Raw genomic sequence first — 17079 nt, 5'->3', positions numbered from 1 at the left:
AAGAATAAACAGGACAACACCCTGTCTAACCCCAGGAGGAGGGGGTGGAGGGAGAGCCGGTTACATTCATTCTTGGGCATGTATGTGCACACCGTTTATTCGAAAATTGAGGTACTTAAGAAAATTGGGTATGCAACAGTCAGGAACTAGCATAAGCGTTCAGAAGCCTTTTATTGCACAATCAAATCTTTTAAGAACAAGCCACGTGTAATAGGGAGCTTTATCATTTTTCTCTGCTCTTAAGTGCACTGAAGATATTTCAGTAATTGATAATTATTTCTCTGTGCTCTTTACTTATCAGTCCTATTTTTGTCCAGTCTTTGAAAACCTTAAAAATTAGGCTGAGAAAACATATAAGTAGTGCCTCCCTCCCTGTGATCTGTTTCGTCAAAAAAGAGCTTGCAAGGAATCAGCAAGCAGCCGCTGGGGCGCATTGAGTGCTCTGATGCCTTCTCTGTGGGGAACTCTGCTCAAGAACAGCAGATACTAAAGCAAGTCAGGTTCCAAGCAGTTGGTCATGAGCTGCCAGAGCACCACTGGTCCCCAGAAAAGATGTGCCCTCCCTGGCAACTCTTTCCCCATATACAGGACTGCCTGGAACCATCGATCTCTGCTCAAGCTCTGCCCTTTCTTAGCGGCTCTTCCTCACTCTCCTCACATGGGTTACAGGTGGCTCAGGTGACTGAAGCCCTGCCGGACTCTGGCATTTCCTGGTGCCCAAAGTATGTCTAAGGGAAGCCATGCTGGCCACACTGGCCTTCTTTCTGCTCCTCCAGCCCATTACAACGGTTCCCAGCTTGGGGCCTTCGGACTTGAACATTCCTCAGTCTGAGTTGCTTTTCCACCAGATTATCACACGGCTGGCTCCTTACCATTCTTCAGTTTCATTCTTTAAAGAAGCTTTTCCCTCCTCACCCTAACAATGCTTCTGGTCCCCAGTTATTCTATCACTTACTTGGCTTTATTTTCTTCATAATACACAACTTAAAAAAAAAATGTGTTTTCATTTATTTGTATTGTCTTCAATTTCTTTCAACTTAAAAAAAAATCTTTTTAATGTATTTGTTTTTTAATTGAAGGATAATCACTTTACAGAATTGTGTTTGTTTCTGCCAAACATCAACATGAATCAGCCATAGGTATACATATGTCCCCTTCCTCTTGCACAGTACACATCTTAATTATTTGTTTTTATGCATACTATTTTCTCCCCTGACTAGAATGTAACTCCCATGATGATGGAGATCTCAGCAACCTTTTTCATGCCGGTAGACTCAGCATCTTAAATCCTACCTGGCACACAGTATATGCTTCATAGAACCTTAAGAATGAATAAATGAATAAACAAGCAAATAAACTCATGAACAAGACTATCTGGTACAGAATCAGCGGGGAAAAGGTCAAAGCAGAATTTTTTACCTATCATCAATCACTCTGCTTCCATTTTTTTTTTCCCCCTAGTATTTCAAGAGAGACCAGGGGTGAATGGTCTACATGTGAGTGGTGGAGTGGGGAAGTACAGCCTCTAGGAGATGGCTTTTTCATTTGATGCTCTAAACATAAAACCACTCTGAAATGATAAGCAGAAGATCCTTCAAAATCAAACAGAGGAGGGGAAAAAAAAGAACGTATTTGGATGTCAGCAAGGTAGTTCTGCCAACCTAATTACAACCTGGGACATGTAATTGTGAACTGCTGAAAGACAAATGGTGAAGCTAAGCGTTTATTATAAACATACACAGAGGTAAGACAGAGGTGTTAATTTTGAGGCAACTGTCATAAATCTGATTCCAGGATATTATTCCATTAACATTATTATTATTATAACAAAGAGTGTAAGCAGGATGATGAGTTCCTTTCATGTATTTCTCAATACCTAGGAAATTAGGCTTACTAGTCAATACCCAGCTGAGACATTTGAGAAAACACAAGGCACAATGAAAATGGCAGAATGCTAATTATGCCAACAAGAAGAGAGTTGTTCTATACATTACAGACTCGTTTAAAATGCATTCTTATCTTCATTTAGACACCACAGTACTCAACCCAAGAAAGGTACACTCCAGGGCTCCTTATATAGCAGATTCCGCCTTCATAGGAAAGCAAAGGTAAAATGAAACAAAAACAGCAAGCCCACACTTCCTAAACGAGAAAAGAATGGGAATATGACTGTCAATAGTGTCTTAAAGGCAAATAGTCATTTTTCTCAAAACCGGAATAACATGAAAATATCTCTCCTCTGGAACAGTGATTCAGAAAAGGGGGAGGAGTTAATATGTTACAGGTCCTGTTATATTAAACAGTAATAAAAATCATGAAGTGCAATACTGATAAATGTTCTACTTTTACTGCTATGTTTGAAAAGCACTCCAAATTCTGAAATGTTGTGTATTATTTACTTCCTTATAAATTTATTTGTCATTATCATACATTTAAATTATACAAATGTGTTTTTTTAATCCATACTGAAATACCAAAATCAGGCTCAAAAACAGACCCAGAGAGGAAAATTTTATTCATACAAATTATGATATGTAAAATATAAAATACAGTGAAATCATTATGGATATCATCCAAAAGTTTTAAACACTTTTTAAAATGGTTATTAATAATTTATTCATGTTAGTTCATGTGGGACTGTTTAAAGTCATCTAGCAAAAAAGAATACGAAATTAGTATAAAATGTTATTCATTAAGATTAAGACCGAGTCACTAAAGAAGTCCAGAGGTATGGAATTTATGATCTTGCATACATGTTTATAAAATGCGGACTCAGGAAAGTACAATTTAATTTACCAAGAAATCCTTTGATCTCCAGTGCATTACAACTAATAGAACAATGGCAAATTTCAGTGGAGATGTCTTTTTGAATGGCTCCTACTAGACTTGAGATTTCTCTACTCCTATTTAGGGTACAGAATTGACCTGCAAGACTGTCATTTTTGTTCCAGTTTGTTTTACACAGCCCCAAGCAAAGCCTTGGCCATAAATAAGGCAATGGGGCCCCAGGAGCCAGCTGAGTCATAAACCCTACTCGGCCACATGTGGCTCAAGGTGTTGGGATCCCGAGAGAGTCAAGCCAAGCAAGTGGAATCAATTTAGGTCAGAGTTAGGAAAAACAGTGTCTCCCCACCCCCAACTGGCAGTGTAAGACACCACAATCCCCCCCTCCACTGTTCAAATACAGGGAGTGGTAACTAAGCCCAGGAAAACATCTAGACCAGGGCAGACTATTTCCACAGTCTAAAAAGAAGGAAAAAAATGATATTTGACAACCAACCACAAATTTTTAAATGTACGGTTCTCCTGTTTTTGAGCATAAAAGCAGTCTTGTTCCTACTCAGTTATTATCACCATCACAGCTTTTGACATTTGTACCCAGTACCATTTGGCCATAGGATACTTAGGCTTATTACTTTAAAGAAACAGATTTAAGCATGTTTAAATCAATTTAATACTGCAAAAAGCAGCAAACACACAGCCTACCTGCCTGGGCAGGCAAACTTAAAAAGAAAAGCTTTATAGATTGGCCTACAGGTCAACAAATTCTGGTTTTGGCAGACTGATGTCAGGAAGGAGTTGTAGAAAATAAGTTTCTCTGTATGAAAACTACTTGGCCTCTGGTTCCCTCAGGTCAGAACTTGGAACTGTTAGCAAACATGCCCTGAAAAACTGCAACTCTCATAAAGTGCTAAAAACTTCCAAATAAATGCAGTCCCTCAAAACTGTGTACAAATAAGAAACATTTAATGAACAACCCTTCCTTTGCCAATAATTCCACTCAAATTAAGTCCAGCAGACTCTTCAAAGGGACCAAGGAAGCCCCCTTGTTAAGACAAATTCTATATATAGACAGCTGAGACAATTACATGAGGCACATAACCAAATACATATAATTATCCTAGTTTTTACATTCCCATTATCTTCATGAATATAGGATAAAAAACAGTCTAAATGACCTTCTCAGACCTCCTCGAGGATTAAGACTAGCCAGCTAGCTTTTTAAAAGTATACGTGTGTAGTACAGATCAAAGGCAAATGTTCTGGTCAGTTCTTTTCTACTCATGGGTTTTACTAAGAATGTGTGCAGCTTTCAGGGAAAACACCACAAATGACAGCTGTTCAAAAGCATGGAAATTAATTGGCAGCAGGAATTTCCTTGACTAATAGGGAAAAACTTAAAGTCACATGTTTTGATGAGCTTATTTTTCCCATCCTTAGTCAAGCATATTCACTTGTTAATGATTAAGATTTTCAAACAGAAATATAACCAAGAAAAGCCTGAGTACATAACCAAGTAAAATGCTGAGGGAAACACAGCTCCCTATTACTGAATGAACAACAGCATTAATGAATGGATTTTAGGCATAAATTACACACAGGGAAAGGTCCAGCATGCAGGTCTTGATTTTCCATATGAACTAAATTGGGATGACAATAAGAATAATACAGTATGTTTATTATATTAAAAAATAGTAGCAAGACAAGTGACCCCCCTGAACCTCCCCTAGTAAGCCATCTGCTCCGAGCTGTTTTTCTAGCAGTGGTGATAGATTTACACTGATCCATCCACAGTCTCTCTGACACAGGGGCTCTCAAGTCGTTGCCCTTGTGACCAGTGGTGAGAATGGATGAGACAGCTGGACAGGATTATGCGGCAGCCTGTGCCCTAGGACCAAGTTGTGTTGACTCTGCCCAGAGCTGTGACCTTGGGCTCATTAGCATTATGCTCTTGCCGCCTAAGCTAACTAGCCACTAATTAGCCACGATCCGGCATACGCCACTCTGGGAGCACAATGTGTTCTCAATCACAGCAACAATGTGAGCTGTTATTTTCAAGGCAACTGAATTGAGCCCATGACATGCAAAGGCTCATGCATGGTGGGGTGTGAGATGGCCCTTCCAATCTATCAAATGACTGCTCTGACAGCTGAGAGAAAGCAAGAAATACTCAAAGAATTTCCAGGAATCTCCCTGGTGGTCCAGTGGTTAAGACTCTGTGCTTCCACTGCAGGGGGTGTGGGTTCAATCCCTGGTCTGAGAACTAAGATCCCGCATGCCACACGTGCCAAAATTTAGAAGAAAAAAAAAAACTCCAAAGCATGTTCTCCAGCCACCACAACAGAATAACATACCTGGCCATCCCTAGACTTGAAAAGTTGGCAGGGACAATGAGTATATCCAGCCTGGAGAATGGGTGTGTTCCCAGGACAGAGTGTGCTGCAGAGAGGCAAGGAGGGATTAGCGGCAGAAGGGTCTCCTGGCAGGCACCCTTCAGGCACGCTGGAGCAAAGACCCGATGAGGAATGATCTTCTGGGTGCTGGCAGAAGACTTCTGGAAGCGGCAGGGGTATTCCATGTGACCACAAACGCCAATATACCTGGGAGCAACACGAAATAAATAGATGCATTTTATGGTAAATTAGGTTTATTCCTCTTTCCATGGAGACGAGGTACTTACACAGACATAGACAACTTCCAGGAGACAGTGGTTCTAATGGACTCATAAGCAAAATAGTTCATTTGAGTTCTTGTCTTGTTTATTTCTATAGAGTGGTGAAAAAATTACAGGTCAAAACACTTATCAAAGTGCTGAATTGATTATCTTCAATCTAAGCTAAGTGGAAGTAGTAAAATCTTGTTTTAGAATAAACAGGGAGAATCTCTAAGATTCAAAACAACAAAACAATCCCCCAGCAAAATAAAAAGCAATTCCTATCCTTAGACATGTGCTTTTCAAATGTCACTATGGGAAAAATCTTCTCCAGTTCAGAATAATTTGCAATTTAGAAAGGAAGGAATAGTGCAACCAAGTTAAAGATCCCACTCTGAAATGTCCTAGAATAAAAGATGTAGACTCGGTGATGTATCCTGTGAAACAAATCACAATGCCATTTCGAGATTTTCAAAAGAATATAATCCATTTTACTGAAAAGTAACCTACAATAACTGTTCTTTATGAAGGCCCTCAAAAGTTTTGCTGTTAAGGAATACAGGAGCACTTTGATACAACACTTTCCCCAATCCACTTTCAATACAAATTTAACTGAATCAACCTTTTAAGGAAACAGGTCAGAGCCCGGCCCACACCATCTGACCACTGCGGCAAAGGTGGAGCCGGAAAAGAATTCCTAGAACCTGACTCAGAGGCCTCAAGAGAACGTATCTACCCAAAGAAACCAACATCAAAGGAAACTATTTTTTCACCTGCTAACACAGCCTTTATTCAAACAGAATGGGAAGTCCCTCTAATTTGAAACTGCAAATTATAATTCTAACTGTAGGTACTTCTTCACAATGAATATTGAAACACCTTAAAATGTTGGCACATCCCAATATGAGTAGACTACACCAATAACTCCTTTCCACGTGCTTAAAGTGCCGTTCACCCATCGAGGCTAGCACTGCCCAAGAAGATCCACACGGCCATGGAGACAAGCCTCACCCTCCGCTAGCCTGGGACACAGAACACAGCTTCCAGCACCAATGACATTTCAGCACAGGTTAGGGTAAGAGAAGTGGGTGGAGACTCATAAAAACTTCTGAGAGGATAAAGTGACAGGAAGAACTTCATTATTATTGAACATTAGTCAAAGTCTCTGGGTTAATAACCTTGCTTTACAGACAGAGTGAGTAGAAATGCCTTCTGGTAAACATCTAACTGAAAAGGCTGCAACTGTCCGCCTAATAACAACTACTGTGTCGGTATATCAATTCAATCAAAAGTTAGAGAATAGTCTGGAGTAGCCAAAGGTACACCCCCAAAAGCTACTTTGTTAAAAAGAAAAAAGGAGTGAGTTAAATTTTCTCTGGACAGGAATGACACTAGCCAAGGTAATGAAAGTCATTCCAGTTGTGTGAATTACCACTGTTTTTCATAATCAAAGCCTGAGAGAATGTGCAGGACTTTAAGGCAATCTAGCTATAATCAAACTAAGTGAGACCATAAGACTCCCAATAAAAATGGAAATGGCATCAGGGAAGCCACACATGTGTTCCTATTGAGGGGCGGGGGCGGATCAGGAAACCTAGGCTTCAGAGGCTGGTCTCAGGCTGGCTAACTGACCTGAGTCAGGCAACTCAGTATCTGGGGCCTCTTTTTCCTAATCTCTAACACTCTCACACAAGTGGCTGCTGGGGGAGGGGAGGAGTTGATTGGAAGGGGATGTGAGGGAACTCAGGGGGTTGATAGAAGTTCTCTGTCTGGTTTAGGGCACATACAATCATCAAAAGCTCATCAGGCCAAAAACTTAGAATCCGTGCACTTTGTTGTATGTTAATTATGCTTTAATTAAAAACAGAGAATCTAAAACAGTTTCTAAGATTTCTTCTGGCACTGCGATTCCATGACAACCCACCACAGGAGCCCCTTTCATGCATCAGCCCTGTTCCTGAAATGGTGAAGTAATATTGTACTTTTATAAGGTCATGAATAGTCTCCCACAGAAGCAATATTAACCCAAAGATGCCATATCTTCCTTTCACACTAACCATCAGTTATTAATCTCTGTGTATGTGCCTGCTGCAATACATTCTCAATATCACCAACAAATCAAGCATTTGTAAATACCAGTTCATTGTGTCCAGACTGGTATCAAAGTAAATATTTTAATAGTACATATTATTAATAATGCCTGATAGTTAATTAATAAATAATCTGTAAGAATAATAAGCAATAATAAGTCCACAACTGCTATTGAACATTGAGTAGTGCCAAGCACTGTTCTGAACACTTTATATGCATCATCCCAACTAATGCACATGACATTCTGCAGGGTAAGAGCTATTCTTTTCATCACACTGGGTCATAAGCTCCTCTCTGCTGACCCTTCTGCTCCACATACTTCATGATTCTTCTTGAGTAAAGAGGATCCTGGATTTTTCTCAAAGCTGAGCTCAGCTGGTCTGTGGTTCTCTGGCTTCCTACTCTTCCTTGTATTGATAGTATTAGTGCCCATTAATGTTGCCAGGAGTGGGAAGAACTGGTGAAATATATGTTAGACTGGTAAATGATGGGAAGCTGATCACTGGTTCCCTCTCACACAACTGCTAGGCTAAAATTATTTTATAAGAGGTCTTTCCAAAGAGTAAGAATGACCATGTTTTACTCATAATCACAAAGGTGAAAACTGTCAAGAAGCTCTTCTTCAGCCCAATCTCTTGTTTCAAGAAGGTGCTGTACTAAAACTACTTGACACAAATGTTTTCCTACCACAGGTTCAAAGGGATTGCTAGAAAAGTCTCCCTTGGAAAGCGTACCCTTTACTGCTCACAAACCCCTTCCTCAGTTCAACCTGACAACTTAGTAAATATTTCCAGTATCTTTGCTCTATTCAAGGCACCTCAAAGGATGCTGCTATGTACACACGTATGAATAAATTTCCAACCCTATCTTTGAGGAGCTTACAGTTTTCTTGGGAGAAAAAAAAGTTTTAATTCTGAAAGTTACAGTGACACAGGTTACACAATTTATTAACATATTTTAGCAAGCAGCTTAGATGCTTGCTTACCATAAAAATCACAAGTGTTCAAAATGCCACCACCAGCCCGCAGCGAATTGTCGACAGTGATGTTAATATAAACTGCGATGTAGGAGTGTCTGGAAGCTGGATGCATTTTCTCAGGGCATTTAGTGCACTGCAGAGAAAACTGAAATGTGTACAGTAAGAGACAAAAAGCTGAAATATCTGGAGAGAGCAAGGGCTGGAGAAACCAAACCAAGCCAGGAAGATATGAAAAGGTTTGCTCATAGTGAAGGATGTAATGGAAATTGGCATTTTTCCTATGATTTATATATATTTATAATGTACAGATTATAAATATATTATATATTATACATATTATGTGGGTGTGTGTGTGAGTTGCTCTGTCGTGTCTGACTCTTTTGCGACCCCATGGACTGTAGCCCGCCAGGCTCCTCTGTCCATGGAACTTTTCAGGCAAGGATACTGGAGGGGTTGCCATTTCCTTCTCCATGGGATCTTCCTGACCCAGGGATCGAACCCAGATCTCCTGCATTCCAGGCAGATTCTTTACCATCTGAGCTACTAGGGAAACCCTATATCTATATATATCTATATATCTATATCTATATATATATATGTAATTCCTTCTTTTCCAGACTCTTAGAGAGATAGAAACAGGGTTTATCCTCCAAGGTCCACAAGGGAATTTTCATCACCTTTGCAGCTCTAAAGAAGACCTCTTCCTGCACCAAGTCGTCCCTTCTCTAGGATGAACAACCTCAATGCCTTTTCTTCTTCGTGTTGCCTGCCTTCCTTGCATTTAATCATTTTTGTTGAGTCCTCTGGACTTTATCCAAGTTTCCATGTTGTGCTTAAACTGAATGGCCCCCAAGTGAAGACAATATTTTAACAAAGGCCTTGAGAGGTTAAACATAACACAAAAATTCCCCTGTGGCTGGAGAAGGTTATACTGCAGCCAAATAAAATTGATAAACTTTCAGAAATTTACCTAAGTGCCTTTTAACTAATGCATTTGCTCACCTAGAATGGGCTAGAGCATGCGTGGAGCTGGAGCTGGAAGAGGGAACATTCCTCACATAATTTAGGCCACATGAACAGTGATCAAAAGTTCAGTGACCAATACTTTGGCTAAGTCTCTGAGACACAGATGAAACTTCAGGCAAATGCAAGCCTGTGGTGTATAAAGCCCCTGTAAAAGTTACATTTACATGAGTTGAACTGGTGGTCTTGGGAAGGTTTGCAATAGAAAGGTAGGGTGGTGGAGGGGGCGGAGATGCTGAGGGAGGCAAGGGGACCAGATGTGAATATAACCAAAAACACCACTGTAGTTGGCACTTTAGAGCACCTTTGCTGGCAAACTTAGCATGGAGCCAAAGATTTAATGGATAAAAACACAAAGCCAGCCTTTGATGACTAAAGACAGCACACATGGAGCACGCAGCCAGGGAAGGATTAAGCAAATGTAAGCTATTATTTTATCAGCAGTACAATTCTGATGGACAAGCACAGTGATAAATGGAGGGAAAACTTAGTCATAGCATGTCGGACACAGAGGGAGTGTGGGAGGGACTCCATTCCACAGGCCTGTGTTTCTATACAAGGACGTGCTTCCCCCGAGTGGCAACCCTGACCTCTCTCCACAGCTGATGGGGTTGGCTTGCCACTTTGGGCTTTCTCTTTGTCCATCTGCTTGCCCACAGAGGGGTTACTTTTTGGCTGTTAGGCAATCTGTGTGCATCTGTCTTGTGGAGGCTGGCAGAGGTCCACCTGGGTGGGTAACTGGGTGGGTAAGTAAATTTGTCTAATTTGGAAATGAAGTATTAGAATGTCCACTGAGACTATGCACCTGAGCACTCCCTCAGTCCAGCTTCTGTCAACAATAAAAGCTTTATTTTGCTTTCCTTCTGTCTGTTTCTCAATTGGTTCTAAACTCAGGAGGACAAAAGGGGAATCAAAATTACCCCTTCCCCTAAACCCCAAGAGGAATTTCAGATATCATCTCTTTCCAGAATCTCCACTTGATCTGTCTGTGTCCTGCTCCCATCACAACTATAGACACAAGAAGAGTGAAAAGCCATTGCAGTTACCTCTGGGCAGCAGAGAGCAATGACCGCTGCCCACTCTCCTCCTGTGTGTCTCTGGGAATATGGCTAGAAGGACAAAATAACAAAGTTCCATCTTGGCTTTCTCCTCGTATCCTACGGCACACATTTCCTGATGCACACCTCCCCTAAGAGTCAATGAGCCCTGAGGGTGTAGATGAAGAGCACAGTGCTTCTTCACCACAAAGAATCTGAGAACCCTGAACAAAGACTTTCTTCTACAGAGAAGGGAAGTATGGCCTGCCCAAAGAGACATAATCAATAGAAATGGCTCCTTCAGCTTCAAAGGCAATGCTCTCAACTTCAGTAACATGATAGATTCCAATCAATAACAGTGGGAAGGTAGATCAGACTCCAGGTGAGGTGTGGATGTTACATGTAGCCTTTAAAAGTCCCCAGGCAAGGTTCTGAATCACCTCTCTAGGGGGTCAAGCTGAGATGTGAATCCATGTGTTGTAACTCAATAGGGATATGGACATGAAGTTGCTGTCTGAAGCTTCTGTATCTTTATGTGAAAAAAGGAGATAATAAAGCCTATCATTCTAATAGGCTTATCCTCAGGACTAACTGAGATGACATTTAGATCAAGACCCTCTCTGACTGCAACACCCCGTGGCTTCTGTATCATTAAGGATAGGCTAAGATATGCTGCAGTAACAAATAACCCCGGTGTTTCAGTGCTTAATGGAAAAAAAGGTTATTTGTCAGTCATACCAAGTGTGCTGTAAATCCAAGTAATTCTCCAGGGCACCTGTCCTCCTCGCTCAGAAATCTGGGCTTCATAAACCTGCAGAGTGAGGCCTACTCTGCAATCTCAGTAACAGAGGAAGAGAGGACCAGAGGGCAGCACAGGCAATTAAATGTTCCCATGTGAAAGTAAGACATGTCATTTCCATCCACAATGTTCTTCCCTCAAGAGTACATAAATAAAGCCCAATAAACAATCTAGGATCCTCTATAGAGCTCAGGGCAGACAGTCCTGACAGACAAGTTACTGAGCAGGAAGTAGAAATTTCTTCCCTCCCTCCAAAAGGCAAATGCGGGCAATAAGACATGCCTATGTTAATAGAGGCCCCAGTGGCTTTATCTCCGAAGGGTACCGACTACTATTGTCACTGTGGTAAGAATGAAAGAAACATAGCAAAATAAAACCCAAACAAGAGGAATTTCACTAAGAGCATATCTTAGTTGGTTTTCAAGGATGAAATGAGCATCTGTATCATTGCTCTTCACTGAAAGGTACTGACTTAGTGACTTTGTGTCTATAGGAAAAAAAGGTTAAACTGAGGTGGGTGTCAAGGTCATCCTGGAACAAAGCATGATGCAACACGTACAATGAGCAAGCACACTCTTACGTGCATTCTCTTTCCTTTTGGATCTGAAAACTAGATATAGCTGAAAGCCCAGGGAGGAGGCTACAAGTGAATATCCAAAGGCCCACACTAATTTTTAAAAGCTTTGATTTTCTCTGATCCATCCTGAAAAAGAAGAAATTGCTACTGAAGTTAACAGAGCCCTGACCCAGCAAGATTCTCATAACCTAATAGCCTTCTGACAGCTTCCTCGTGTCCTGAGCTCCAAGGAGGCTGACTCTCCCCACTGAGGGAGGCCAGCCCCCAGAAGCACACGGCTGATATGTTATCAGCAAGGAATCAAAACAGCAAAGTGGCCCACAAAGTAATCCATCAGGTAAGCACCTTCTTTCCATTCAGCTGTGCTTTTGAAAAAACAAGTACCGAAAACCAAAGTTAAAAGGTGTAGAAGGAGATAAAGTATTGAATCTGATGATTCTGTTGACTTAATGAAACACATAAAAATATATCACCTGACTATCCAGAGGATCTCATATATATTTCTCTTTCTTTCTGCATAAACAATATGCCCACATTTCTGCCTCTCAACTCTCTTTCGCTCCCAGTAGGGTTTTTCCTGCTTTGATTAATCATATTTTGGTTTAGTTTCTCAGCAGGAATGACTCACATTCCCAGTGCTTGGAATAAATGCATCATGCTGCTCCCTCAAGTGCTTGTTTTTCAGCAAGTTCGCAAGTACAAACCTGAAGTGAGCTTCAGAAGGTGAGAAGAATCTCTCTGTTGCCACATCATTTGATGAGCAGGTCTCCGGCTTCATTTCTGTCCAGGATCCCACTGCAATTGTGAAGGTGGAGGCTGGCATTGGCATGGTGACGTAGTAATGCCAACTTGAGTAGCCTACAAACAGAAAGAGAAAAACATAATGAGGCCAATGCATGGTCCTGGACTTTACTCTGTATTTTTTTCTCTTTAGGCACTTGAAGAGCTTGTGTGCTAAGTTGAGATGAGCTAATTCTTGGAGGTGGGGCATTATTCTAGGTCTCAGCAAAAGAGAGATGATGGATTCAGCATAGCCAAGAAGATTTGGATCTCTTCCATGGATCAGTTTGAAGCCCTTCAAGTGAGGCTATAAATAAAGGGTTGAGGCGGTCACTAATAGCTACAAACACATAAGGACAGAGGTTGTATGCTACTATGGAGTCAAGAACATATCTTATCCATACTGCCAGCACAATACTTGGCACAAAAAAGAAGATGCTATGTTGAATGAATGAATAAATGACCATTTCTGTGCTGCCAAACTACTTTGTCTAAATTCAATTCAGGTCACTCTAAAATGGATATAGCAAAAAAAAAAAAAAAGAAAATGAGACTGGGAAGGAAAGTATATGGGTTTTAGTACCAACCCTGAAACCACTTATTTACGGAAGTTCAGGTCTTCTCTCTCATCCTTTTTATCTGTTAATATATTGGGGTAGTCCCCTTTCCTCATCAAGCAGATGAAAAACAGAGCTTGAGAGGTTCAGGCGAGCCAAGGACTCCCAGCTAGTTTGTAACAGGGCTCGAATTTGTAGCTGGAGCTCCCTACCACAGCCAAAAGTGTACCCCCTCCACTTAATCCAAACCATAGAGAAGGTTCTTACCAAAGGAACAAATGATTGATAACTTATCACATTATGCTTCTTTTCTTGTAACATGAGGAAATGATTTTAATGTTACTGAAATCTCAATGTATCATTCAACCTGACTTAACGTAATATTTTTTTCTGAGCATGTGTTATAAATTAGTGGTGTTATCTTTAGGGAATCTAGTATCACCTCACATTATGGAACACAGTGCTTCACTCTTCATGTTCCCATAGTGGGAGCTACCGCTAGAGTAACACTCCCAGCCTCTCTTTCAGCCCCCTGCTAACTCCTTTTGAGGAGCTAATCTTCTCTTTCTTATTTTAAGTTGCTGAGGGTTAAACACTCATAGAATGGACTGTTGTCATCCAATTTGGTCAATGAGTGGATAAAGTCAATTTCAGAGTTGAAATATTAACAGGCCTACATTGACCAGCAGACTTTTAATGACATTTTTCAAAGTGCTTTACCAGTAAAAATCAGTAATAAAGGTTGGATTTTGCTCTCCATATACTTGGATTTTTTTAATCTCAACTAATCTGATATTACTTTGCCAACAAAGGTCCGTCTAGTCAAGGCTATGGTTTTCCAGTGGTCATGTATGGATGTGAGAGTTGGACTGTGAAGAAAGCTGAGCGCCAAAGAATTGATGCTTTTGAGCTGTGGTGTTGGAGAGGACTCTTGAGAGTCCCTTGGACTGCAAGGAGATCCAACCAGTCCATCCTAAAGGATACCAGTCCTGGGTACTCATTGGAAAGACTGATGCTGAGGCTGAAACTCCAATACTTTGGCCACCTCATGCAAAGAGTTGACTCATTGGAAAAGACCCTAATGCTGGGAAGGATTGGGGGCAGGAGGAGAAGGGGATGACAGAGGATGAGATGGCTGGATGGCATCACCAACTTGATGCACAAGAGTTTGGGTGAACTCCGGGAGTTGGTGATCGACAGGGAGACCTGGCATGCTGCGCTTCATGGGGTTGCAAAGAGTCAGACATGACTGAGCGACTGAAGTGAACTGAACTGAATCTGAGCTTTGGAAGATTGGAGGGGTCATTATTTATTACCCTCTGAAACTAACAATTTAGATAGAAAGAAATACATTACAGAACTTCTCTGATAAAAATCAAAATTTTAAATAGGATACAAAAACTTAAACTTAGGACAAAATGAACATATCTCAAGTTTGAATAAACAAGACATGCTATCAAGTTTGGAAGTCAATAGAGGAGATACCTGAAGAAGGAATACAGAAGGGCTTGCTGTTGGAAACCCTTTACCGAGGCAGCCATTCTCTCAAACTTGCTTGTAAGTTTGATACTGGTTCTGCAAAAAGAGTGGCCACTCTTGAGATCACTTTCTCCACAGCTGACTAAGAAGCTGAACGCAGGCTCCTCTTTAAAGAGAACCAAATCCAGTGATGCTGGAGACAATCTGATGCTATGCATAGCTTCTCCTGGGCTTGAAGAAAAACTACAGCTGTAAAAAAGAATGGCTGCTGTGATCCCAGGCCAGTAAGAAGAATGTAAAGACAATCTCAGCCAATTGTCATTGACATGACAATCCCATGTCAGTCTTGATAAAAGCCTGACATGGATCCTACATGACATGCTGTACTGAGTCTACCTCCCTAATTTTTCTGCTTTCCCATAACTGCCTCATTCTCTGCAACCTGACGCCTCCCCGACAGTTGCTCCAATGAAGAACTTCAATTTGGACTGGACAACACAATGAGAGCTGGCATAAGTTGGGGGGTGGGGAGGAGGAGATATGAGAAGAGGAAAGAAGGTATGGGAAAAGAGTGAAATATCCTAGATTTTGAATAGTCTAGGTTTAAAAGAGAAATTTTGAATTTCAATACTCTCTGGATCACAGGGCTGTGGTCTGGTCATTCTATCTCTGAAACCTATTTTGGAGTGTTGTTGAACATGGGCTGTTGAACCTTTCTTTCAAAAACTTCAGCTCCTTGGTGGGGGGAGAGGTTCAGTAAATAAACAGCAACAGTGAGGCTTGCAAGTAAAAATGGAAGATTGAATACATATCTGATAAAGAGTTAATATCCAAAATATATAAGGAACTCACACAACTCAATAGCAAAAAAACATATAATCCTTATTTAAAAAATGGATAGTGGAACTAGGTTGCTTTCTCCTAAAATCCAACTAAAGGACAGTAAAAGGATTTTTTTTTAAAGGCATAAACCAAAAAGAACAAGGAGAATAAAATAGGAGACAATTACCCACAAAATACTGGAAGCCCCGACATGGCAGCTCTGAATCCTAAGTCAGCTGGGAGAAAGACAAGATTCACCTCATTTTATCCCCCAGATCCTCCCAAAAGGCTGTGAGTAGAGGTGCTAAAGTAAGCAGGATGGGTCGGATGACTCAGAAGGGCTCAGATCCCTGGGTGGCACACACCTGGGCTACCTGTCCCGCCCCCCCAAACATACTAGCAAATAACTGGAGGTTTATCTTCCAGAGAATAAAAGACAGGGTCTCTGAAGGTAGAATGGCATAGTTGAAGCAAATGAATGGGATTAAATGAACAAATGCATATCAGGTGCTGAGACCACCAGCCTTAGGTGTGTGCTATGCTTAGTAACTCAGTCCCGTCTGACTCTCTGCAGCCTCATGGACTGTCCACCAAGCTCCTCTGTCCATGGAATTTTCCAGGCAAGAATACTGGAGTGGGTTGCAATCTCCTACTCCAGGGGATTTTCCTGACTCAGGGATTGAACCCATGTGTCTTGCATTTCCTGCTTTGGCAGGCAGATTCTTTACCATTACCACCAGTCATTTCCCCTTATTTGACAACCAAGTTTTTACCTCCATGCAGGAAAATGAAAAAAGCTGACAAGCCCAAGAGAGACAACCAAGGATACTGAAATTGGAGGTTTCCTATGATTTGTCTATGATGAAACTTACAGATGACAAGGCCTATGCATTCACTCAGTGCTCCAATTACATTTTAGTCCCCTACCCCCAAACGCCTACAGAAAAATCAAGGACTTTCAAGCATCTTTAGAAAGCCCCTAATGCAAAACAGAGAGACAAAACCAAAAAGAAGCAAGCAACTTGGAGGACAGTGACCATGCTAGGAGAAGAAAACTTCAAAAAACACCAAACAGGTACATACTGAAAGTTCAGAGAATTTATTGCAGTGCTGAAACAAGAACAGTATAAGATGAAAAAAAGAGGAGTTGACAGAGAATTAAAAAAACATGAGAGAAGGAAAGAAAAACCCAATAATAGGAGTGAGACGGAATATAAAGCTGAAATCTCCCCAGAAATAAAAGAAGACAATCTAATATCCAAGCAACAGAAGCTCCAGAAAAAGACATCAGAGAAAATAGAAGGAAGAAAACTGTAGGTTAAAAAATTTGAGAAAATTTCCCCAAATTTAAGGGACCATGAGTTTTCAGACTGAAAGTGCACACAATATCCAGAACACCCGGAACAAGTCCACCTACATTATGATACATCGTTATGAAATTTAGAACCCTGAGGATAAAGGCAAGATCTTACAAGCTTCCCAAAAGAGAGAGAAAACAAAA

At 40.9% G+C, this 17079-nt stretch overlaps 1 protein-coding gene across 4 annotated transcripts in view; it reads right to left on the bottom strand.

Annotated features, from left to right (window-relative positions):
- The window catches only part of AOPEP (aminopeptidase O (putative)), a 423521-nt gene that overhangs the window by 304305 nt on the left and 102137 nt on the right, over window positions 1-17079 (bottom strand). For all 4 annotated transcript variants that reach the window (XM_055578991.1, XM_055578990.1, XM_055578989.1 and 1 more), the window contains 2 exons: window positions 12645-12798; window positions 5136-5381 (listed from right to left, as the gene is read on the bottom strand). In XM_055578991.1, the coding sequence (XP_055434966.1) occupies window positions 5136-5381; window positions 12645-12798 (400 nt within the window). The remainder of the gene's footprint in view (window positions 1-5135; window positions 5382-12644; window positions 12799-17079) is intronic.

The sequence above is a fragment of the Bubalus kerabau genome, chromosome 4, assembly GCF_029407905.1.
Source record: "Bubalus kerabau isolate K-KA32 ecotype Philippines breed swamp buffalo chromosome 4, PCC_UOA_SB_1v2, whole genome shotgun sequence".
Lineage (NCBI taxonomy): Eukaryota > Metazoa > Chordata > Mammalia > Artiodactyla > Bovidae > Bubalus > Bubalus kerabau.
Note: the sequence above shows the minus strand (reverse complement) of the source record. Positions and strands in the feature narration are given on the sequence as shown.